Below are 23948 nucleotides of genomic sequence, written 5' to 3'. Positions count from 1 at the left end.
TAGAGAATTGTTTCTATTTTCAATGTTTAGTTAAAAAGAACTAAATCTGCTGCTAAAGCCAAGGCTCACAGTCTCTTCACACAGAACAGTATTGTTATTGGGGTCTTCCAGGCATAGAGAATAGAGGCAAACCTCATCAACCAATGGTTATATTAAAACCTAGCCCCATGAAAACACTTTGTTGTTTGTGGAAACATGTTTCACTCATATATGGAGGAAGATATTCAGCAACAGGCCCCTCCTAGTAATATACCTGAAGATTCAATGGCAATCCGACGGATAACATCCCAAAGAGGAATGGGGTCCGTGCTCAAGAAACACTGAAATGCTATAACCAAGAGTCTGACATTAACTCAGACATTCTTAACCTCACACCATTTACAACTACAAACAGACATATTAGACAGTATTCCACTGTGTTGGGTTGACCCTGGCTGAACAACAGGTGCCCACAAAAGCCACTTTATCACTCCCCTTCTCCACAGGATTGGGGGAATAAGAGGAGAAAATAAGATGGAAAAATAATCGTGGGTCAAGATAAAGGCTGTTTACTAAAGCTAAAGCAAAGGCTGCACACAGAAACAAAGGAAAACAAAAGATTTATTCTCTACTTCCCATTAACAGGTGAATGGCGACGTCCAGCCACTTCCCAGGAAGCAGGGCTTCAGTATGTGTAGGAGTTGCTCCAGAAGACAAATATCATAAAAACAAATGGCCCTCTCCTCCTTTTCCTTTCTCTTAGCTTCTATTGCTGTCGTATAGATGTCATATAGTATGGAATATCCCTTTGGTCAGTTTGGGTCAGCTGTCCTGGCTATGTCCCCTCTCAAGATCTTGCCCACCCCCAGCCTACTGATTAAAGGGGGAAAGTTGGAGACATAGCCCTGATGCTCTGCAAGCGCTGCTGAGCAGTAGCCAAAACAGTAGCGTGTTATCAAGACCTTTCTACATACCAGTACAAAGCACAGCACTATGAGAGCTTCTATGGGGAAAACAGACTTCACCACAGCCAGACTCAGTACACCTACCTAAATTCCAGCATCAGAGATTTTCCCAATCTCAATTTTCTCCAGTATTTTTCAGCACCAAAATTAAAAGTTAACTATTCTTAGAAATGATATTTCTGACCCAGAGAAAATAATATGGACTATACCACCCTTCTCAAAATATGTAATTTGCAGCTCCCCCTGCATGCAAAATTGTTGTGCTCTGATCATACCCTGTCTTTCAATAAGCTGGGAAATTAAAAAAGAAAAAGGAAAAAACAAGAGAGAGAATGGGATGCAGGTTCTTTCAGGATTATTATCTGTGCGTAACCTGAAAATAACCACAGGTGAAACTCGTATTTCTCAGCTAACATTAGGAGAGTAGACCAGGTCACTCAAATAGAAGGAATACAGTAATCAGGAGTAGACTTAGTGTAGCTTTAGACTTAAAACTGGAGCAGAGACAAGCAAATCTCTTGCCATAATGTTCTAGGATTTCTTTTTCCCCAGTCTACACAGAGGTTTTTCACCACTAGCCCAGTTATTTCTGTAAAGGCTATGAACAGACTTCGTGGTCCTGCTTCATTCGAAGATTTATAGTTCATCAAGCCAAGGAGATTTGCTTTACCTGATATGGCACATTCGGTCAGACAGTTACTTGAACAGGCTGCTAAAAGTCTTTTATATATAACAACCTGTACATATAAGTAGGCTTTTCCAATGTGTTTGCCAAAGCATTAGTTTTATTTCTGCACTTGATTATGCTATTCTATCAAAAGCACACTATAGTGGAGCAAGCACACAGTAATTTCAAAAAGTTTTACCTTGAGGATTATCTTTCCTCCCAGAAACAATATATCCAGATGCCAAAACAGAAATTTCAAGCTTCTCACACATTAACAAGATTTTTTAAAAAGATTTGCGCAAAGACTTCAGGACAGGAAGAATCTATCCAGCAACATTCAACGCTACTCAGAACAGAGAAAACATAGTGAACAACTTAAAAGGTTTTAGGCATTACTCTCTGTTTACTGCTGACATCACCACAAAAAGCAAGGCAACTCAAGGCCAGTGATCACTATTTTTGAGGAATGAGTCCAATCCAAAGACTGAATGATGCTTACAGTATACATTTCAAGTTTGCAGGAGCCTAGCCATCAGTATGACAGAAATACATGAAGTCAAAGAATTACGTAGAGTTTGAAACTCTCTGAAAAGTATACAAAAAAATTGCTGAGAGATGCAACAGAAGATCCAACCTAAATATCCTTGTTGAAAATGCAAGATGTCCTTCACTGAGCAATGAAATATCTTACCCACAGTGCTAGAAAGTTGGACAGCATATAAAATAAAATCCCCTAATAGAATAACCATATTTCTTGGGCTATTTTAACACTTAATGGCAACACAAGCATTTACGGGGTTGGAGACATTGTACACAGAGAGAGACATAAACAGACCTTTTGAAGCTTTCAGCTATTCTCTCTCAAACTATGAGAATGCCCACACTTACTATTATCTGCATGTATCACAACCATCTGGTTCACTGCTAGCTTGTCCATACTAGTAAAGTGTTAGTAATGACACCACCTTTTGCTCACTGAAGTTAAGACTGAGATAGTTCAGATTGCAAGAGCTTTCAGGAGGTCTCTAATCCAACGTCCTGCCCAGAACAGGCCAGCCATGAGGTCATGTTCTTAGAAATTGGTTGCATAACCTGGTCTAGCTTCACAAACTGGATGCTGAAGGGTATTTGCACATACAGTGGCTGACAAAAAAAACAAATGCCCAAATTACCCTGGAGATGAAGAAACACAGCCTTGTCTGTTCTTACCAGGTAAATAAATGCTTGTTCTCTGGCAAGAGATTCAAGAGCCACAAAACAGCCAAACTGGAAATGTCCAAAGCAGAAAATTGGTGATGGAAAGCAGTAGGACATATAAATGAAAATGTGAAAGGCAAGGGAATTTATAATGTTGTTTAAAATACCTATTTACCCTCTTGCAAGAATCTCACATGCTTTCAGCAAAGGAAAAAAACCCACTTTTATTTATAAACACTTCTTTTAAATAAACATTTTGTTGCTCTTTAACAATCTTTCTGATCAAAGGCTATCTGCATTTTAAGTGTTGTTGTAACAGATTTAACCATCAGAGAAGACAGCTGTTATTAAGAACATTATTACTTCTGTGTTACCACTTAACAACATCTATACACATGGCACTCAAAAGCAAACTCAGCTGCATGTGGCAGCCTAATGGGCTCCTCTCCTATTATGAAGTTATGATTTAAAACCTTATTTATTTCCTGAAACGAGACATAAGGCCCTCTCCTGTGGTAACAGTGGAGTCACTTCCAAGCTCATTGAAGGCTCTAATTTATGTTTACTAAGCAAACGTCTGTAGTGTCTGAAGAGTTAATGGATGTTCATTACCACTTCTGCTGAAGATTGCCAGCCTTGTATAAAAACCATCGCGACACAGCACAGATTGGTTCCTCCACCAGTCCATCCCATATAAGCACGTCTTCAGGTAAATGTGGTCTTTTCAGGGATTTAATTCAAATAGCAGATTAAAATGGATAAGACAGCTCACACTTTTCTAGTGATGATACTTTTGGTAGTAAGTGAAAAAAGAGACAACTAACTCAAAAATCATCATAAGTAATTGGAAGTAATATGGCAGAACCCTAAGAAAAGCTGCATTTCTTGAGGATATGTCTGAAGTAATCTACCAACTAGAAATACTTTAGTTCTTTTTTTCTTTTCCTTCCTGAGGAAGCAATTAAAAACAAGCAGCTGGGCAATATCCCCGCAGCAGACAAATTTGGAGTTACTCATGCAGCAGATTTTCTGAATTGACCACAATGTCACATAAATTCTACCATTCACGCCAGAAGAAGGAACAACCCATATAAATGTATAGCAGCACTAGTTCGGTTGTTACGGGTTTTTTTGCTATACACGCAGAAATGAACTTTTACACTGCAATGAAGTAGGTAGGTAGGTAGGTAGGTAGGTAGATAGATAGATAGATAGATAGATAGATAGATAGATAGATAGACAGACAGATAAAACTATTCAGAAATGCAGTAGTCTGTTAGAATTTAAATACAGTAATATGATGAAGATATTAAAAGAGAGAGCTGTTTCCTGCTGGTAAGCTAAGGCTCTCTCAGAACTACTTTTCAAAGCGTTTGGTTTAAATTGAGTTCTGGTATATCACGCACAGAGAAATCAGTGAATTATATGCTGTTTTAGAGAGAGAGAAGACAAGAGAAAAGAACAACTCCCCACACACGAAGAAGAATGAAATCATTTTAGCAAGATCACCTTCAGGCTTTAATTTAAATGTATGCTTTAAACGCACTGTTACTTTATTGTCTTTGTCCAATGCATACATTCTCAGAATATTTAGCAAGCAGGCGCACGAGAAGCTTTAACACAGCAACATGTTATAGGTAAAATCATGGACTTTCTGAAGCTACAGAATTTACTCTCAGTTCAACTTGCACTAGGATTTCATTTCCAAGCCAACGGATTAGTGATGAGGGAGCCCACCTGATGGATTACCAAAACTTCTAGCCTTCAGGAACTGCACAAATCCGTGCTATCAGTAATAAGAGAAATGTAAAATTACTCCAGATGATCCAAAATATCACAACTGTCATCAAAGCATTAGCACCTCAAGATTTGTAGTCCCAAGCAGATGCCTTCATATTCTAAATGACTGACTTGAACAGGAGTAATTTCATAAGGATACGAATTGCTTTGAACATTATCTCTGGCTGCTGAGTCCAAAATTATGCCACTTAAAACTGGCATCAAGTTTGGCTGCTGATGAAAGGAGCAGTTCTACAGATGTGTCATTCCTGACTTCTCCTTCCTTGTACTTCCCTTGGGCCAGCATTAGAGACACGGCTTGGATGCAAGGTTCTGCCACAGTTCACCTCTGAAACTCAGAGGTGTTGAGCTTCCAAAGCTCCAAAAGACTTCAACTGGCAGAGCAGATGCTAAAAGCTTTGAAAGGGATCTTGGTACCCAGAGACCCTATTTGCATCAGAAGAACAGTCTCCCTTTTCTATAAAGGTCAGACAAAGATAAAATCATTAATGTTTGGATAAGGGCAAGTTTAATCTACTAACAGCTGTGCTGTTGGAGATGCTGTCAAACACTGATGAAAACTCATGGGATTGCCTGAAGTAAACTTGAAAGAAAAACATCCAGCTAACTTAGGTAGTTCAAATACTAGTTAAATAATGACAGTTAAACTGGTGAAACTATGCACTGGTTCATTGCCAGCACTGTCGATCTTAGCACAAAAATAATACTCAAATATCTCTCACTACTGTGGAGATGTCTTCTCTTAGAGGAAGCTGATGTCTTCTGTCAGTCAAGTAAATTGCTGTGGAGTCTGCATTTGTTTTGCCCGGTTCACCTTTTCATTCACATGCTCACATCAACTTCTGCGCCCTCCCCACCATCAACTGAATGCTTGACCTTTTGCACCGGGTGTCAGCAGCAGCAGCGATCAATCTGTCCAGTTATATTTACATTAGTCTAAGTAGCAGACCCGTTTGTGCTGTATCAAAAAAAAAAGTTTTGTGAATGCTGTGATATGTGATGTAATACTGCTCTTTGACAAACAAGCTGTCAGTGCTCAGTTTCAAACACTACTTCGTAAAAGCCTCCTTCCTTTTCTACAGTTGCCATAACAACAAGCAAAGCGCTGTCATTTTGCTAAGTAATGACAGTGACAAATATGTAAGAAATGCAAAGGTCTGGGGAACTGGGAGCAGGATTAGAGCTTCTCTTCCTGCCTTTACAAAACACTTAACTGTGTATTCATCTTACAAATCCTAGGCTGTTCCTATGGGAACATGAGAAACAGCTGGTGTTAGTGCTCCGTGTTGCCTCATTTTTCAGAAAGCTGGTGTTTTTCTTATGAATGCTTTGTCAAGACATAGCATGGCATTAGTAATCAAGAGTACAGGATATGATCTTGAGCTCACAATTTCCTGCGAAGATCTGGAATGAATCTTAATTTTACAGTGTAATAAAGTGACAATGCAGTCAGATCTTTTTCTCTTTAGTAAGTAGGAAGAGGTTGCAGCAAAGATGACATTTTGCTGCATGAACAAATCATGGACAGGTGACTCAAAAAGAAGTCAGGGAACTATCACCTGAATAATTTTTCTGTTAGCTGTGAGAATGGGAAAGTGTTTTCTTCTTAATTAAATCCAATATAACACCTAGGACACCAACCAGGAACATGAAGACTGACATTCTTACCACCTCATCATGAAAGCTGTTTTTTTCAGGTGATTTTTCTTTGGGATAACTCAACCTCTGATTTAACAGAACATTTCCAGGTTGCGTGGAAGGCAGTCTTCTAGGGCACATAGCCAAAACATGATTTTCCTTTTTATGCACTTTCAAAACCCAAGTACTCTCTTTTCTCACCTGCTACTTAACACAGTTACATTTTCCTCTGTTTGTTGCATCTATTAATCAAATGACCCAAACTACAAGTCTTACCCTAAATGCATGGAAAACAAGAATCAACCCTCATACTTCTAACTTTCTTCTAAAAGCATCAGAAGCACAATGCTTGTTCCACGACTCCAGTTTCTAGACAGGATGATCACGACTCTATTCCCAGCTAAACAATTAATCAGTCATAGACTTCCTTGACTTAAGTACGAAACGCCTCAGCCTATGCTTCTCCCTCCTTCCAAGCTTGCTACTGCTGCTGCAGCGCTCCTGGAATCTGTTAGTCCAAGAAAAAATGGACATGTATCCACGCGGAGCCAATCACCTCTCCTGCAGGATCTTCTGTTGCCCTATTTCACTGCTTTCATAAGCTCTCTTGAGATCTGTATGTCTGTTACATACTGATCTTAACAGCAAAGGGGTTTAAGGGACTTTCTGTGCCTGCCTTTGGGTTTTTATGCCAATAAAGAGGAGAAACAATAACATACTGGAACTTCATCTAATGATATAATCCACAAACTGTGAAGAAATCGCATTTGTTCGCAATCATTAATATTGATTTACTGTGACAACTACACGGTACCTACGCTTTTCTTTTCAGAAAGCTGAGATATTTAGTGATAAAAAGAGGGTTAAAAAAAAGATTAAAAATAATAGCTAGTACATTAAACAAGCATTTTGTATGACACGTCATCTGTTTTAAAGCAGAACTCTCCCTGGATTTCAGTGGGGCTGGTAAGCTAAATCAGGACATGCTTGAATTTTAAGAGGGAAAAACCTACCGCTATAAAATTTAATGACAGCCCAGCACTCATCTGTGTCTTAAACTACCTAAGACAGCATCAAAAAATCGACTCAAAATGCTTAATGGAATGAAAAAAAGATTTATGAAAGGGATGTAGTTGTAGTAATTAATCTGTCCTACGAACCAATTATTTTCACTTAGTAGAAGAAAACTGCAGTTGCATAACAAGCATACAGTCACATAGCAAGACAAGACACAAAGACAGGAAACAGAAAATAAGTAGGCACTGGTGAGATGGATAGAGTATCCCAATATGTTCAATCACAAGTTTCCCTAAATGCAACAAGCACAGCTGCTTCTCTAGATGACTCGGTTTCCCCTACAGATTTTCAGGCACTCAAATAAATTAGTCAGATAACGTAGCAAGAGATAAGATGCCCCAAGTTCCCCAGAGAGAACTGTGATGAGTTCTGGAGGTGACATCTAGTGTATAACATCTAGTCTTTTATCATTATTTTAATAATCACATAATAAATCCAGCAAGCAAGTTCTGAGATTTACATAGCCTTAAACCTCCCAAGTCTCAAAATCCAAGTAATTTCATAGTGACCTTGCCATAACAGAAAACTAAGAATTTCATATACAGACATGAACCCTGTCAAGAGATGTAGACATAACTCACACAGGATCATACACCTGCAAAAAGTAGCTGCAGGAACAGCTTAAAAAAAAGTCTTCTTACCTGCTGCTGCTTCAGAACTGATGCTATCTTTAACTACACAAGTTGGACTTAGAGGCAAAACGTCGTCATCAAAACTGATCAGATCTCCTTCCACATCTAGTTTATTTTGCAAAGCAGGTGCTGAGGAGTTGGCTGCAAGTGATGATTCCCCCAGAGACTTTAAAACTTTTTCTTGTGCAGATATGGAAGCCCGTGGGGGAGCAGTAATTGGTTTTAGTGAGTCCAAGGGAAGGGCAGGATTTTCTGTGTAACGTGACTTTTTAGAAACAAGAGGCCTTGGAGCAGGAACAGGAAAATTTTTTTGTCCTTCGCTGTTCTCTACAACTGATCCACTCCTTGCATCAAGAAAATCACTACTACTACTTCTATCAAGGCCAGGTTTTGGCTTCTTTGGCAGTTCAGGTTTGGTTACAACACTGCTCCCAACTACTTCAGGCTGAGGCCGCAGTTCCTTGGAAGGTGTTGATTTGCTTTCTGTCCACACATCCCAGTCTCCTGAAATTCTGCTTAACTCCGGCTTTGGAGCAACTACTGGCTTCTTTGCAGTAACAGATCTCGGGGTGAATGAACGAGGGACAATTTCTGGCTTTTTTGATAATCCTGAGGTATCATTAGTTCCTTGGGATTCAAAAACTTTGATTCTTGAAACAATACTATTTTGGCTCTTTTCTGTACTCATGCTGTCCATTGCCAAGTGATTGTGCAGTAATCTGTCATCAAAGAGAGGTGACTCCTGAATTGGTGGTTGTTGCCTTTTTGTGGTAGACTGGTTCACTTCTTCTCCATCATCTATCTTCCTTTCAGCATTTTTGACCACAGGTCTGAGATTGCTTCTCGATCTTGGCTTTGGCACAGGACATATCACAGGATTGGGATTTTCTTGGCACCTTTGACCTTCAGAAATTTCAAAGACTACTAAAGGATTCTCATTTTCTGGAGGAGACCTATTGAGGAGAGATGCAGAAGGCCTAGGAGGTTTAAGAGGACTCTGCCCTGCTAACAGAAAAGAAAAGGTTTCCAGTTATCCATTCCAGAATGGTTTATTTATGTTATTTTTGTTAGCCATCAGGATGATAAACATGATGTTTTTTATTCAGAACTTACTGCTACTTGTGAAACTGCAATCTCTTTCTAAAAGGATTCAAAAGAATATGTGAACTCTAAGAAGCTCAAGATCGCTGAAATGCATGGTATCTACGTGTTGTGGGTGCAATACTACTTTTTAGTTTGCACCATGAAGGGTATGCAAGCAACATCTGGACCAAAGAACAGTACAGTAACTTCCTCAGCTTGGCTTGTACACTTTTCAGTCTGAATGTGTAACACTAGTGCTATTCTTACTGGGACATCTGAGCTCCTCTGGCCCCAAAGCAAACGCCATTATGGCTGCATTGAGCAAATGACCCCGAATGTAGTATTAGTTCCTTCAGAAAAGAGGATTTTATCAGGAATGTACAGCAGTAATCTTTTAGAGGAATCTGTTACTCATATTAAATGCTGCACAGATCAATAACAAGGAACATCTTCAGGAGACAGAATAAGGTTTTCATCAATGAGAAATCCAAAACAGCCTCACCTGGATAGCCTGCAGATTCCCAGTGTGTAGGCACACTAGGTTTTACATTACTTCCCGGCAAATGGTTGATTAGTTCCTCTGGAAAGTCAGTCTGTGTTGCAGAATTAGTGGTATGTCTAGAAGCAGCAGCATTATTGTTATTTGTTGTATTCACTTGCACTTGATTGATTTCTTTTATCACCTGCTCATATGACGGTGGAAGCTAGGAAAAAAGGTAGATATGAATGCATATCCAGATGTGATCCTTTTAAAAAAAAAAGAAGCATATAAATATAAAAATACTAAATTAACATATGTCAAGGAAAAGAACATTATCATAGTCTTTTATTCTGTGTGATGAAAGCCTAAGCAAGTAAAAACTCTAGTATCTCTCTATCTTAATGTGCTTTTTTACCTTTGTAAACCACACATACCTCATAAATTCACACTCACCTCAGCTGGAATATGCTCATTTCTCCTCCACTGAGCATGAGATGAAGCAGAAGGGAATCCCAGTCCCTGAGGAGTGACAGGGCTTGCACCCGGAAACCAGGATGACGGCCGGAGGGGTTCAGCAGCAACTATTGTGATTTCAGGACGCCTGGAAATGAACGCGAAGGGGAATAATTATCTAAAACATTTTAATGTAGTGCTTTTAAGCATAAAAGACTGAAGTTTTCTCAGAATGGGAAGTAAAAATAGCTCAGGGTTTTTTTTTTGATTTAACAAAATATGTTTTCCCATTATTTCAAAGTAACCTCCCTGACCTTTCTAAGAAGTATTTAGGCTTCCATTCAAAGCACCAAATTGAATGCATAAGCCAAAAAGTAGGTTTTTTGGCTTCAGTGAAATAATTTACACACTTCAAGTACTTAAACAGAAGCCTAACTCAACTAGATAGAAGTTTTAGTCTCCCCTGGATAGTGAGAGCTAATCATGTTTTTGCCCTTTGCCTGCTACAATGTGAAAACAGTAGGACAGCTAAAAATGCTTCTGGATGGTTAACTAAAAGTGTGTCTGTCCTCAGATCTCTAGGGAAACCTCCCACTGTGCTAAAGTGGAATAAGACAAGCCTCATGGGGCCTGTGGGGCAGCACCTATTTGCTTACAGCATCTACGGCAACAGGGACTTCACGATGGTTAAGGAGCTGCAGGTCCTGTTCCTGTTTCATCACTAGAACAATTGCTTTAGGGCATAAGCCGCAGTGCTGGCCCACATTCCCAGACCAAGACCCCCAGAGCAGGACCGATCAATCCAGAGTCTCACATAAAATACTCTTTGCAAACAGAGTTTTATAAGTAGACAACACCTCTGCTACAGAAGCCTCTGCCTGCTGATAGAAAAATACTGTAGAAATATAACTTCAAAAACTACCATAAAAAGAATTTTAAAAAGAGGACTGCAGTTCCTTCACGCCTGAAACAACAGCAGGCTCAGTTCACCACTGAACCTGGGCTGGTGATGCTCTCTCTCAGGACCCTTTGAGAAATTGGACAGAGACCTGAAAGTGTGTTTATTTTCATTGTAAAATGATACCGTAAATAGACGTCAGGAAAGTAAAACAGTTCTGCAGAGGTTTGACGGTTGATTGCGTTCTCTTTTTGAGGATACAAAAGTTGATGAGAAAAACTCCTGAACCTACCCTGTGCTTATGAATCAGAGTACCTTTTTTTTTTAATTCAAAGTTAAATTTCTTTTTAAACACATTGAGGATAGATAGAAGGAAAAAAAGTAAACTAGGGGAGAAAGCCATAAAATGTAATATTGTGGCACAATCTAACAAGTTTTACAGTAACATCTAATCGCAATATAAAGAACAGCATCATACCTTCTATCCCTCTGCTGTTCGCTATGGCTAGAGGTCCGAGAAGCTATGTAAAGAAAAGAAACAGAAGTTTTGAAGAGGTTAGAATATTCTATCACAGCAATGAGATGAGGATAATAGCATAGCCCTTACCAATTTACTACCAAAGAAATGGAGAACATACAGCAAATCATCATAAATTCCTGATTTTAAGGGTGGCCAAGTTTAAAAGAAAATAATTGTATTAAATATGAGGAGTTTCGAAAAAGTTTAGGGTGTGGTTTCATAATCAGTTTATGTCATTCTATGTCCAAGTTACCACTGAGAGAGATGGTCCTGTCCCCTTTCTTCTTGCTCACCACACATCCCTGCATTCTCCATTGTTGTGACCCTCGAGTTAAAACTTCTTTTTCTTTAGTTAAAATAATCCATGATTAAAAAAAAAAAAAAGTGTTAAACATACGGCTTTTCTTTTGATGGGTCATTCCGAGATGTGTTCTTTCTGTTGGTTTTTTTTGCTTTTTTTTTTACTCTCCCTTTTTCGTTTGTTTCAAAGAAGGGAAAAATACTAAGGCACAACATCTAAGAAGCTATTTTATCCTCCTTTATGTAAAAAGACAAAAATTACTTCTTCCCAGCTCAAAGTTTTCTAAAGTTTAACCACTTGTGGATTAAAAGCCAGCAAAATTTCTTTTTTTATTTCCAAACCATGTGTTTTAAGTCACATAAAATAGTGAATCCTGATCTCTTAATTTATCTATTTTTGCCATATTTATATTAAAATAATTTTTCAATGGCTACATTATATTTTCAATTTGGTTTCTTTAGAAAGAAGAAGAAATTATACAAGAGCCAAATTTTTGTAAAGCAAGTGAAATTTAGGGAGTGGTAGAGTCTTATTCTGCAAAAGTTGACAATAATGCTGTTTCTGTGCCATCACAGAATCATTAGCTTAAATGGACAACACATATTGATTCAAGAGTCGCATAGTGTTGTGTCACACATACCTCTTCCACAGGGCATTTTTGATGTACACTATTCATGAGTACTAGAGGAAAAAAAGAAGGGGTTACAGAAGATGAAGATGAGATGAAGGAGAACAAACCAAGGCGTCAGAGTGTCAGAAACCACGATCAAACAGGTTAGTCGCACAAGGACAGCTCACGTGCTAGTGTTTTAAGAGGACAACTGTAATGTCTATTCACATTATGGTTCATAAAAGCAGATTTTATTTCTAGTCTCATGCTGATGGATTTCGAGAAGTTTCCTTAGCAATAAATCAAGCATGAAGAACAACTGAATATGGAAACATCCACTATACGGCTCAACAAAGAGTCCCTGTAGGTATGAGAAGACACAAGTCAAATCCCTTTGAATGCTTTATTTAGTTTAAAATCATGGTTTATTTGGGTGTCTGCTTTTGCCCTTCCAAAAATCATGAGCTACACTGAGGAGTCGATACAGATGTGAAGAAGCTGGACTCCCACCCACCTACCAAAGTGGTATGAGCAGGCAGGTTGATCCCATTAAGAGGCACATCTCAAAGTTTCAAGCATCATTGCACATCTCCTGAACTAGTTCAGTAAAAACTGTTTGGCTAAATACGTAAATAAAAATCCTCTACACATCGCCTCCACTTTCTTCTTCAGGGATCTTAATGCAGCATTGTCTAATAGACACATTACAGAAAAAACCTGAACTGACCCAAAATAACCAATTCCAAGATTGAAGAAAGTGTTCATTTTGTAAATATATTCAATACAATTACTTGGGGTAGAGCCGAATTACAATGATAAGGGCACTAGAAATAGAAGTTAATTTATGAAAGATGTAAAACTGAATTGATAAACCTGTAAATTTCATTCTTTCTTAATTTCTAGATAAAAACTCCAGTGAAGCACCTACGTAATCCATCAAACTCCAAATTCCAAGTAAACAAGTAAACTCACTTGAAAACAACACATTTAAAATACTCATATAAAAATAACTATTAATAGATGTAAACGTCTCTTCAAAAGGGCTAATATCTAAGCCATCACAGATGTTTTCAGGATGTGCTCGTTCCATTTAGATAAAGAATTTCCCAGGCATTTATGGAATCAAGCTACCTCCATGTTCGTAAACATTTAATAGAAACATTTTTTCTTGTTAACGACCTTGAAAAAGTTCTTCCCTCCTTCCATCAACCTTTCTCCTCTTTTTGCGGCTACATTTCTGTTACAACCACACCTTTAAGAATATCTTTTGTTGTGGAAGCTCTTAAATCCACAGTAGGAACAGAGGTGAAAGTTACTGCTCCCTCTGCTCTCATGTATTCCTTAGAGTTCCACAATTGCTAGGGAAAAGAAAATATAAACTTTTTAAATAATCCTTGCCTCCAGACTTGCAGAGCTTTTGCTCCCTTACCAGTTCAAAGAAATTAATTTAAAAAAAAAAGCTTATGAGAGAAGACATGTTTTAAAATATAGCACACACCTGATGTAAAAATAAAAGAAAAAAATCTGTAGCCATTATTCTGGCCTCGTGATCTTTTGATCCTGAAAGTGTAATTATTCATTTTCTCTGTGGATCGCCTTGAAAAGGGACACTATTAATTTCTCCTCCAGATTTCATATTATGACAGCTTTAAGATTTTAAAACAAACCCTTTCTTCCATCAGAGGAGCCAATGGAAACTTATTCCAGTGCTGGTTTACATACAGCTGAGGAGACAGTTATCTCCTCAGCTTCCACACTAAGAAACACTCAGGGTGAGAATTGACAACATTTGCAGGAGCATATGATTAGTGGTATTTAAGTAAGCAAAGCAGCTAAGGAAGGGGTGGAAAAGGAAAAACTCTGTGCATAAAATCTGCAACTTTTCATCTTACAACTTTATTGGTTTCAGGAGAAAGAAAAAATGTCAAATCAATCCATAACATTGTCATTATTTATTTCCATCATTGTCAATGAAGCATCTATATGTGTTTAACCCAGTACAGTAGAATGTAAGCAAGTAAAGGACTAATGGTTATACTGTAAATAGAGGACAGATCGGTGACTTATAGATTAATCTTTATACATATTTCTTACTAGTTCTATTTAGTGGGCTGTATCTAATTATTTTTTGAATGTGCAGTGGTAAAGGGTTCTCAGTTTGTGCTGTATACTTATGTTTAGAATGGTTTTCCTCTACTGTTTCTTCTCTGGGTCCTACTTTTCAAGCACACTTAGTGTGTCTTTTTTATTTGAAACACATAGGGGCAGGGGGCATTTTAAGCTGTGAGATCAAGATACCTGTGTAAGTACAACGCACGTTATACCACAAACGCATAAACTCTGATGGTACATACAAGCCGGTGGCAGCAGAAGCCTGATGTGCACTTCTGAGCCTTCAGAAGAGAGTTGGGCTAGAATTTACAGTCTTTCAGGCAATCTTCTATGGGAATACAAAGGCAGTTATGGAGTTCATTCAGGGATTTGCTTACAGATACCATTCTGCGGCAAGCACTTCCACAATACAGACACTGCATAATTATATTTGTATGTTTCCATTAGCAAATCTGAATGAAAAGCTGAACAAATTTGTCATCGTGGAGTGTTTTAAAAGCAAGTTGCATTTTGCATTAGACTGGAACAACAGCTTCAAATAGCCCAAGCCTTGTGGGAAATCAAGCTCCAAATTTTTCTGATGATTTTTATCTACCGTCCCTTCCAGCAGCTGTGAGTAAACATGATCCTGCCAATTAACTATTTCAGCTAATTCATACTAACTATTATCAGTAGGTTTTAAAGTAATAATATTACTTACTACAACAAGAACATTGCTAATCTTTAAAAACACTGCTTATTTCAATGCTTTTCTAACACCAGGTTAGACATTTCTACCATCGATCCTATGAAATACACAGACTATTAGACTGAGAAGTTATTCTTCTCACTGTACAGCTGCCTATGAATAAAGGCTATTCATTATAGTATCTCAAGGAGACCCTCATAAGTGGACAAACACTCCCTCCTTTTACCTATGAAGTAACGCACCAGAAGAGCTGAAAAATGGTCCCACGCAAGAGGCCATGCTTGCAGTCTTTGTAATATCAACGGTGTTACAGGGCTGCAGAGGCCCTTCCTTGGGGAACACTAGAAGGATCAGGAAATCCTCAAGCTAAAACCAGAAGGAAAAGTCTGATTTCACCCAAGATCTGCTTAGATTATTTCTGTAGAAGTGGAGGTTCAAACTCGTTGGAATTTTTCATGCACCTCTGAATTACGAAAGTTGAAGCTTTTCTCCTGAACTATTTCTTGGCACAAGGGGGAGGTCTTGTTCCTTTTCTTCTAGCTCTGTTTCTAGGCACCTCAGGGAAATGTTAAGTTGTCTGACATTAGAGCTAGGCTGATTTAATGCTTGAATGTAGCTAAAAAGAGATGGTGATACCCAATTCCCCTTCCAAACGCGGACTTTTGTCTTCTCTTGAACAAATATTAGCACTCATATAACCCCATAGCAAGTGAGTTCAGAGTATTAAGTAAAAAACCCAAACACTTCCTGTACAGTTTTTGTCCATTTTATCTCCCTGGACCTTGCTCGCCTTGATCCCAGATCACTAGCAGCACAGGGGAAAGAATATGCCACCCCCAAGAGCGGTCTGTGTTTCCTGTTTCTGCTTCCCAGCTGCAGGTCTTCTTTGTGCAACTTCAGTGAGGCAACTGATCAAAAATAACCTAGAGGTGTGACAGGGATTCCTCTTCCCACCCCAGAGAGGGCAAATACCCTCTTCACAACCAATCAAACTGCTGGGCACCACAGACATTGGCACTGCTGCTGAATAAAATCTGCATAACTGCACCCCTAGAGCAAGCTTGTAGTCACTCAAATTTTACAATAATGATTTATGAAGACACTTTACTCCTTCCTACATCTTTACATGGGCTGTATGTTCCTGCCTCTGCATCATTCCCTGCATTATGCCAGCCCAAATGTTTGTGCAGATGGGGAGAGAATGAGGTCATGGAATTGATCTGGTTGGAAAAAAGTGGGAGCCAAAAAACCTAGGAAGCCCTCAAGCAAAACAAAACAAAAATTAAAAACAAACAAAGCCCACAGCCAGAAATGGCATCAATAGTGCCAAATGGAAAGCCACAACCTTTAAGTCCATGCAAGCTGTTACATCTCCTTCCTTCAGCCACGTATTTGCTTAGGACAGAATGATAACAGAAAAAGCTTGCAGGTTCTTCCCTCATTTTAGGGCAGCAGAATTGCTTCTGTAGCCTTATTCCTTAAAGTCATCCTGTTCTGAAAGTGGGAAGGAGCAAGCGAAACTATCATTCCCCTTTGTCTCACAACTGCAGCACTTGGCTTCCCTCTTTTTACTTTCTATGGAAATCTTGTGTATGTTGCTTTCTCTGGTGTCGACTGAAACAGTTTCACCGATTTCAGTAGGAGGTGGATTTAACGGTATGTCCTGGTCTGAGATTATCATTAAAAATCCAGGGGTAACTTTTGAAGAGTAGAGGTTAAAAAAAACTACTCCCAAGCATATCTCATGTTCACATTGGGCTCACTTTCCAAATTCTACTGAGCTGTCAAACACTTGAAACAAAATGACAGTGTCTTTCTATCCAGAGTCCTAGGAGTGACCGAAAGGAAAATATATCCGCTCCCTCTTCAGCCACAAGACTTACCAACACAAAGTCACATAAAGGCTGGGAAGTTGAAACCCTGCACATATATATCATGTTTCTTGAAAATCAGAGGCAAACAGCCCACAGAAGCTGTGATTAGGAAATAAAGATAGATTTCTAACTCTGTTCAGAAAATACACTTCTCCAGAGAATACCATACTATTTCCTGATTAATGGCAAGGGGGGTTTGGAATTCTTCCGGGTCCATTTTTAATTTGGGTCCATCTACAGGTATGGTTACTGTCATACAAAAAAATATGTTTTCACATACAATGCCTTGATATGTAATGCCTTGATAAGTGAATGGAGATTTTATTCTAGTTTATCATCTGAATAATTCATGTAGGACTTACATTTCATCATAGTTTTTTACATATTAATATTTCAAAGCAAATGTTATTAAGTATGAGCCAGGGCTTCTTGACTAGAATTTGTTTTACTTGATCATGCCTCCAAACAAAGTATTACTTGCTACTGTATTTTGAAAGATATCAACTCCTTAGGGATCTTTTAGACAGTTTCTCAGTTAGATGAGGTTCCGGGGCTTAGGCAGTTTGAATCAATTTCTGATTCCACCATAAAAGGCCCTCTGTGATCTGGTGCTCTCTGTTTTCCAGTTTCCTATCTATGGTAGCAACAGCACAGATGAAGAGCTGCACTTTAACTACAGCATCATGTAAGACTTGCTCTGAATAAAGCTTTCATGATTCCCTTTAACTGCCTCCAACATAATCCATACTAATAAGACCCTAACTAACAGGCCCAGGAGGAACAAATTGGTAATACATATACTAATTTATTTTTCCCCATAGCAGAATCCTGAGGGTTGTTTCATTAAAAGGAAACTGAAATCATAGACAGAAAGGAAATAAAAAACAGAAAAAAGAAACAGCATAAAATACTTCAGAAGATGCAACTAAAGAAATTGTCTGCCCAGAAATATCGTAAGCAGGGAAAGGAAAAGAGGAGTTAATGATGAACTCAGGAAAGAAGAGTTTGGACTTTCACTCAAGATTTATAAATATTTTATTGTTTTCCAAAATGAGCCTGGTGTGTGAGTCCAACCCTGTCACCAGTATAGCCAATGAGCAGTTGCTGCAGATTTCTACCAAAACAGAACAATCTGTTTAGTCAAGTGAACTAAAAATTGGGTCTGTGTAACCCAAGGTCTTCAGAGATGTACTCCATCTGTGTACAAATGCATTAGTGCATAAATAAGAAAATGTTAGTAACTGGCAAGAAGGAAGAGCTCATCAGCAAAGCGAAAAGATGGTCTAAGGAGCGGCAAAAAAGGGTGAGAAAAAAATCACAGCCCCCAAAAGCCTGCTAGCTACTTTCTTTTCATGTATAAAGTTAACCAGTAACTAAAAAAAAAAAAAGTTGTAGCAATCTCACAATAATATGATTCCCCCAAAAAAGGAAAAGTAGACTTACATCTCTTGATCGCTGCTCTTATGGATGACAAGGGTCCTTGGCTTAATGAAGAAGAAAAAAAATGATAATTGATTAATGTCTCAAAGAGAAAAAAGCTAAGTAACATCATGTTGTTATCTTACAGAAACTTGTCCAAAACTCCTGGAGCAGTCAATCATATCCAACCCCTTCTAATGAAAACCAGGTTACCGCTTAGCTGCAAGACTTTGTAAAGATAGAAAGTCATTCTTTAAAACATTTTTTTCCTCTCAGTTCTGTGTTGAAGTTCACATTCTGTCTCATCTGACAGGAAAACTCTGAGAAGAGCCCATGTGGGTGTGCATATTCTCAATTATAAGCATTTAATGACTTAACATTCTTGTAAATAAATAAAACTTACACAGCTGAGTAAAAACATACAACTCCTTTGCTAAATATTTTTAACAATTACTTAAAAACTTATCTTCCTTTCCAGATGAGGTTGCATTTTTCAGTAATAATTTGGTGGGTGGGGTTAGACGGGAAGGCAAGAAGGCCAGAAAAATGTTTCCTTTTGCCAACTTATCTGTTTTCTTGGTAGGACTAAGGTTTCTGATGCCTCTCTTCTGAAGGTCCTATTTAACAGATATAACAACCCTTACTATTTTTGCAGGTAAAATCAAAACTAACTTGGCATTATCGTTTCCAGAAAGTGTTGCCAACTTGAAGAACACAGTATTAATAACATGCCACTTGTGCAAAGCTTCAGAGGACATAAAAAAAATCAACAAACAACTACTTCAGAAAAAGACTTTTCCAATATTTTTTCTTTTTAAACACAAGAGGTAAAAATACACGTTGGTGAAAAGCCTCTGGAGGTGCTGAACAGCCTTTTAAAGGCTGAAAATAAAAAGACTATATCTGGTTTAAATTAATACAATATCTTAATTATGACAGAAAAGTACACTAATCAAGACGTTTCCGGAAACCTTCCACCACAGCCTTCATCAGTGGTATAACAGCAGGAATTTCAGCACATAGAGGGCATTAGCATTATAACACTGCTCTTGTTCTGTCTGCCACAGACGTGCAGCCCACTAACTCTTGTCAGGGTTCAGTTTAGCTCCACACGCACTTCCAGTGCAATTGCTGATGGCTGCAGTTACTCCAGTGGGGTGAAGAACAGGGGGATTTGGAGAAGAAAGAAACAGTCAAAAAGGATGCGGATGAAAAATGTCCTCCTCTACAGTCATTCTGAAAACTAATTAAGACTTGAAATGAATGTTTCTCTGACTGAACTGTCTTCTGAAATAGTTTGGCTAGTCTAGGATAAACAATGCCTATTTGTCTGGTTTCAGAAACAGTTCAAGTGTAGCTTGGCCCCTATCCACATAGCAAGCAAAGCTGTGTGAGAAAACATTTCTATCAGTCATATTTCACTGTGCATTTTCAGCAAAAAAGGATTCTGATCTTCCTTAAAATGCTCCATCATAATGTAGCCTTATCTTTTAAGAAACACTTTTAGTGTAGTTTTCAGTACTTTCCTTGCAGAAGTACCCTAGACTCCTTTTTTAATTCCTTGTAACTCAAGTCTCTTTTTCTTTCAACATTTATTTTCAAAGCTTTATTCTGCTTTCACTGCTATGAATAACTACAATCTCCAGGGTTTTATTTTAATCATACTTAGTATCAGACAGGACGGAGACTGAACTCTGGTAACATGAATCTGAAATCTTTTGTAGTGGCAAAAACTTTCTATGCTCAGAATTCAAGATTTACTGCAGTTTTATAGCAGGAAATTAGGAAATCTATGAAGTATGCATACTCAAGTATCAGCAAGAACCAAAAGAAATTAGTTAAGTTCTTTCTTCTGCTGGCAAGAACATTTTGACCCATTGTAATTTGCATCAGAATCTGATGAGCACTTTCAGATACAAGCAAGTATTTTGGGCTGGAAATCACAGCCGTCATCATGTAGGCAAAAGTTCAAGTTTTCCATACAACATGAGGACAAAAAGAGTATAAAAAAATATTTTAAAATCACAGTGCAAAGAATAAAGAAGTAAAACTTTGCGTGAAACCAATCAAGTTTAGTTAAAGTATGTATATATCAAGAGCAAGGCAGTTCAAGTTTGCAACTATCTGCGTAATTTAGAACCCAGGGTAACAGGGCTCTGCTAGAAAATTTATGAGCTTACAGGCAAAACAAGCTGTTAGCAGACAGTTTTTCTTTTCCACTTTCCATTAACAGGTGGCACCCATCAACAAGCTTTTGGCAAAGTACTGCATTTCCTACCCCCAGGAGAGTCTGATTCACATTTAACTTACACAAGCCCTTTAAAAACATGGCAATAGGAGTGGATGTAGAATTTCTTTTCTTTTCTTTTGCCATGAAGACCTGTAATGGAACCGCAAATTCTATAACTTTCTTACACGCCAAACCCCAGTAATTTAAATAAGATATTGTTCTTGGGGCAGATTGTGATTTTGCCCCTACCTTATGCTAAGCTAACCCCTCCCTGTTCCACAGCCAACAATTTCTGGTCTCTTGTCCTGTCTGGCGAAGAGAGACATGACAAGGTTACTAACACTCTCCTCTGCTCCATAGTTAATGGCACATTTTCTCTCAAGCCATCCAAATAACTACCATAACCAAATCGAATTTAATTCTCCTATTTGCTGAGGTAGAGGCTGCAGCAGTTCCTCTACTGCATGGAGTCACTCACTCTTTCCCACGTCCTCCTCCATCTATCTGTAAGGTGCAGCAAAGAACCAGAGCACACATAAGATCCCCACAAGCACATGTCAAGGTAAAATGAAGAGAGAAGTTTAATCCGCATGGGACCTCTTATCCTGGTCCCAGTGTGACTTGCCCAACAGTCATATCAGAACACCTCAGGGGACAGTGTGAAAAAACTAACCCCTGAGGGCAGGGGACAGCAGCTCCCGTGTTGCCCTGCAACATACATAAGCAAAGTCCAAACTCAGATTGCTGGAAGAACACAGGGCAAACAGCAGGAAGTTTCAGAGCATTAAAGACTCTGATAAACATAGCTCCAACACCAGCCCAGCCACACCTAATATGGAATAAGGAAAGATGCAAACTATTCATCCATTCCCACTACAATTTATCATGCAAGAGTCGACAACCAGAGCAACTCCTCTAACATCTGCAGATTTATCCTAGACCTTGCTCACTGTTAATTTAAAACACCAACTTTCTTTCATTTCTAGCAAGGCAGCAGCTTTGTTGAGCTTCACTAGCGAGCTCCTCAAAAGGCAGAACCAACCTACCTCTTTCCGGCCCTCTGGGCACCCAGACAAACTCACTCAATAGGTTCAGAGGGGATCTGCAAGCTGCTGTACTGCTATGCTAAAAGCAGTTGAGTACTTCAAGTTGTCAGCAATATGAGAAGTGTCCCCCAGGTCACAATTTATGAAAGATAAAGAACCTGGAGTGGTGTGTTTGAAGATGCTAAACACCTACTCACTTCTCCTGGCAGGCTTTATCCTGCGTTTCAAGGACAGGTTTTCTAAATATAAACACTTGAGGAAAACGCTTCAAAAGCTTCTTTTAGGTCTGTGTATTGGGGAAATAAAATTGTCACAAACTAGACTGGGCAAAGAGCTATAAACTGTTTAGAAGACTAAGTTCACTTACTGTGTATAAGCCACGGTCTCTCCCTCACCACGGGCTCTGCTCATACACTTTTACTTGCACCGAGCAGTGTCTCTCAAACACAACTTCAGCTACTGTATTTCTCTAAGCCTTGCTCCTGCGAGGTGACTCCTGACCTAACACAGTGACCATGTGAGGATGTGGGGACCTGAACAGCCCTCACAGAGCAGAGGAGGGGATGTTCTGTTCAAGTGGAATAAAGCTCAAATCACCCAGGCATCTCCAAGAGAGCGGTCAGGGATTTGTGTGTGCCCAGAGTAGGACAGCATTCAAGTCACATGCCACCCAAGCAAAGAAGCCAAGAAGTTCTGGGCTACCTCATATCTTTTTGCCATTTTGGGAGAGGCAGTGGCTTCAGCCCAGCCAAGGGCATGTCATGCACACGTTTCCACCAGCTGGCCGATAATAAGTCAGCTCTGGAGTGCAGACAGGGGCTCTACCTGCCTCTGGAGAGCAAAGGCAGTACTGGCTTGCGACTGCTCTCTTCTGCCTGTAAGTACATCTGTAACCATTTAGAGGGGTCTCCACAGGCTATCTACAGTCCTCTGCCCTACGGGTTTTAGTACTGCTTCTGTCTCCTGTTCTGTGGCTTGCACGGGACTCTCAGTAGGAATCAAGCAATCCTCCACAACGCCTGCTCCCTTTATCAGAACTGGGACCTTCGGATGCTTTGTCGAAAGTGTCATAGCAATGAGTATTCTATAGGAAAACTGACCTCACTTCTTTCATATGTCAGTCAATAGACATAAAATTGGGGGAAGAGGAGAAGAGAATGAAAAAGAATGATCACTTGCTCTAAAAAACTACTATACTGAAGCATGTGCTGCAAAGTCTCAAAATTTTCCTTCACGTCATGTTATACAAAGCTTTTCTTATAGTATCAGTCTTTACGTTCACACACCTGTGTAAAGGCTTTTAAACATATTTTTGATTGTGATGGTTATTGACCCTGTCTTACACACACACAGAGTAAAAAAAGGTTAAAATATTGCTATTTTTAATGTCTTGTGACTTCTTGGAATGTGAGCTAAGAATTTTTAAATAGCTGATGTTGAAATTACCGCAAGGAAAAACATTGGTGTAATAATAGGCATTATACATTCCTCTCAGTTACTTAAGAAATCATGCCATCTTCATAGCAGCCTGTGCACTACAACACTATAACATTTTTACAACTTACTAGAAACCCACTAATATTATTTAGAAGACGTTATTCCAAAGACAAAATGTTTAAAATGACACCTAAACTATTTCACTGCAGACTGAGACACAGAAAGCTGTTAGTTATTTTATAGTTAAATTAAGGGTGGTACAAAAGATCAGATTTACGACAATGCTGGTGGCAGGACAAAACCAGACCCACTAGTTTGATCAAAAAGTACCCAAAGTCAGAAAAGAAGAGTTGGCAACCCTATCTTCCTGACGTGGATGCAGTAGACGGAATCGTGTTAATCTTCTGGATTAAGTGAATCTACGTTGAAAATGTATTGATCCACGGTAATCAGCCTCTTCAGCGCCTTGACTGTAGAGGACTCCCAGTCCTCCAACTGATGTATATAAATTAGATTACATGACACACAGACTCCAGCTGCAGTTTCCCCGTAAGATAAATGAAGACTGCGCAGCCAGTAGTCCCACTTTCCCCACGCTCCCCACTTCCACCAGCTTTCTGTGTTGGTGCTGACATGGTCACAAGTCTGCTGGAGAAGCCATGTGATTTTGTAAACAAACTACCCCATCCCAAACATCCCCATTAGCTTTCAGCTAGGCAGACGGACTGCTCCAGCTGGCTGTAGAGCCATACAAGCAACAGGGTGACACTGGAGAAGTGGTGGAGCAGACAGCTGGGGAGGCTAGTGCTCATCTTTGGGGTAAGCAGCTCAGCCTCTACTC

At 39.1% G+C, this 23948-nt stretch overlaps 1 protein-coding gene across 4 annotated transcripts in view; it reads right to left on the bottom strand.

The window, feature by feature from the left end:
• SH3D19 (SH3 domain containing 19) overlaps positions 1-23948 on the bottom strand; it is an 84446-nt gene that overhangs the window by 26483 nt on the left and 34015 nt on the right. For 2 of the 4 annotated variants that reach the window (XM_054064645.1, XM_054064643.1), the window contains exons 3-7: positions 18419-18459; positions 11349-11391; positions 9973-10120; positions 9541-9742; positions 7965-8960 (exon numbers count right to left, since the gene is read on the bottom strand). In XM_054064645.1, the coding sequence (XP_053920620.1) occupies positions 7965-8960; positions 9541-9742; positions 9973-10120; positions 11349-11391; positions 18419-18459 (1430 nt within the window). Of the gene's footprint in view, positions 1-7964; positions 8961-9540; positions 9743-9972; positions 10121-11348; positions 11392-12331; positions 12373-18418; positions 18460-23948 lie in introns of all 4 variants that reach the window. The other 2 variants (XM_054064646.1, XM_054064644.1) reach the window with 2 other exon arrangements.

This window comes from Cuculus canorus, chromosome 4 (assembly GCF_017976375.1).
Source record: "Cuculus canorus isolate bCucCan1 chromosome 4, bCucCan1.pri, whole genome shotgun sequence".
Classification (NCBI taxonomy): domain Eukaryota; kingdom Metazoa; phylum Chordata; class Aves; order Cuculiformes; family Cuculidae; genus Cuculus; species Cuculus canorus.
The sequence above is the reverse complement of the archived record's forward strand: the minus strand, read 5'-3'. Positions and strand labels throughout refer to the sequence as shown.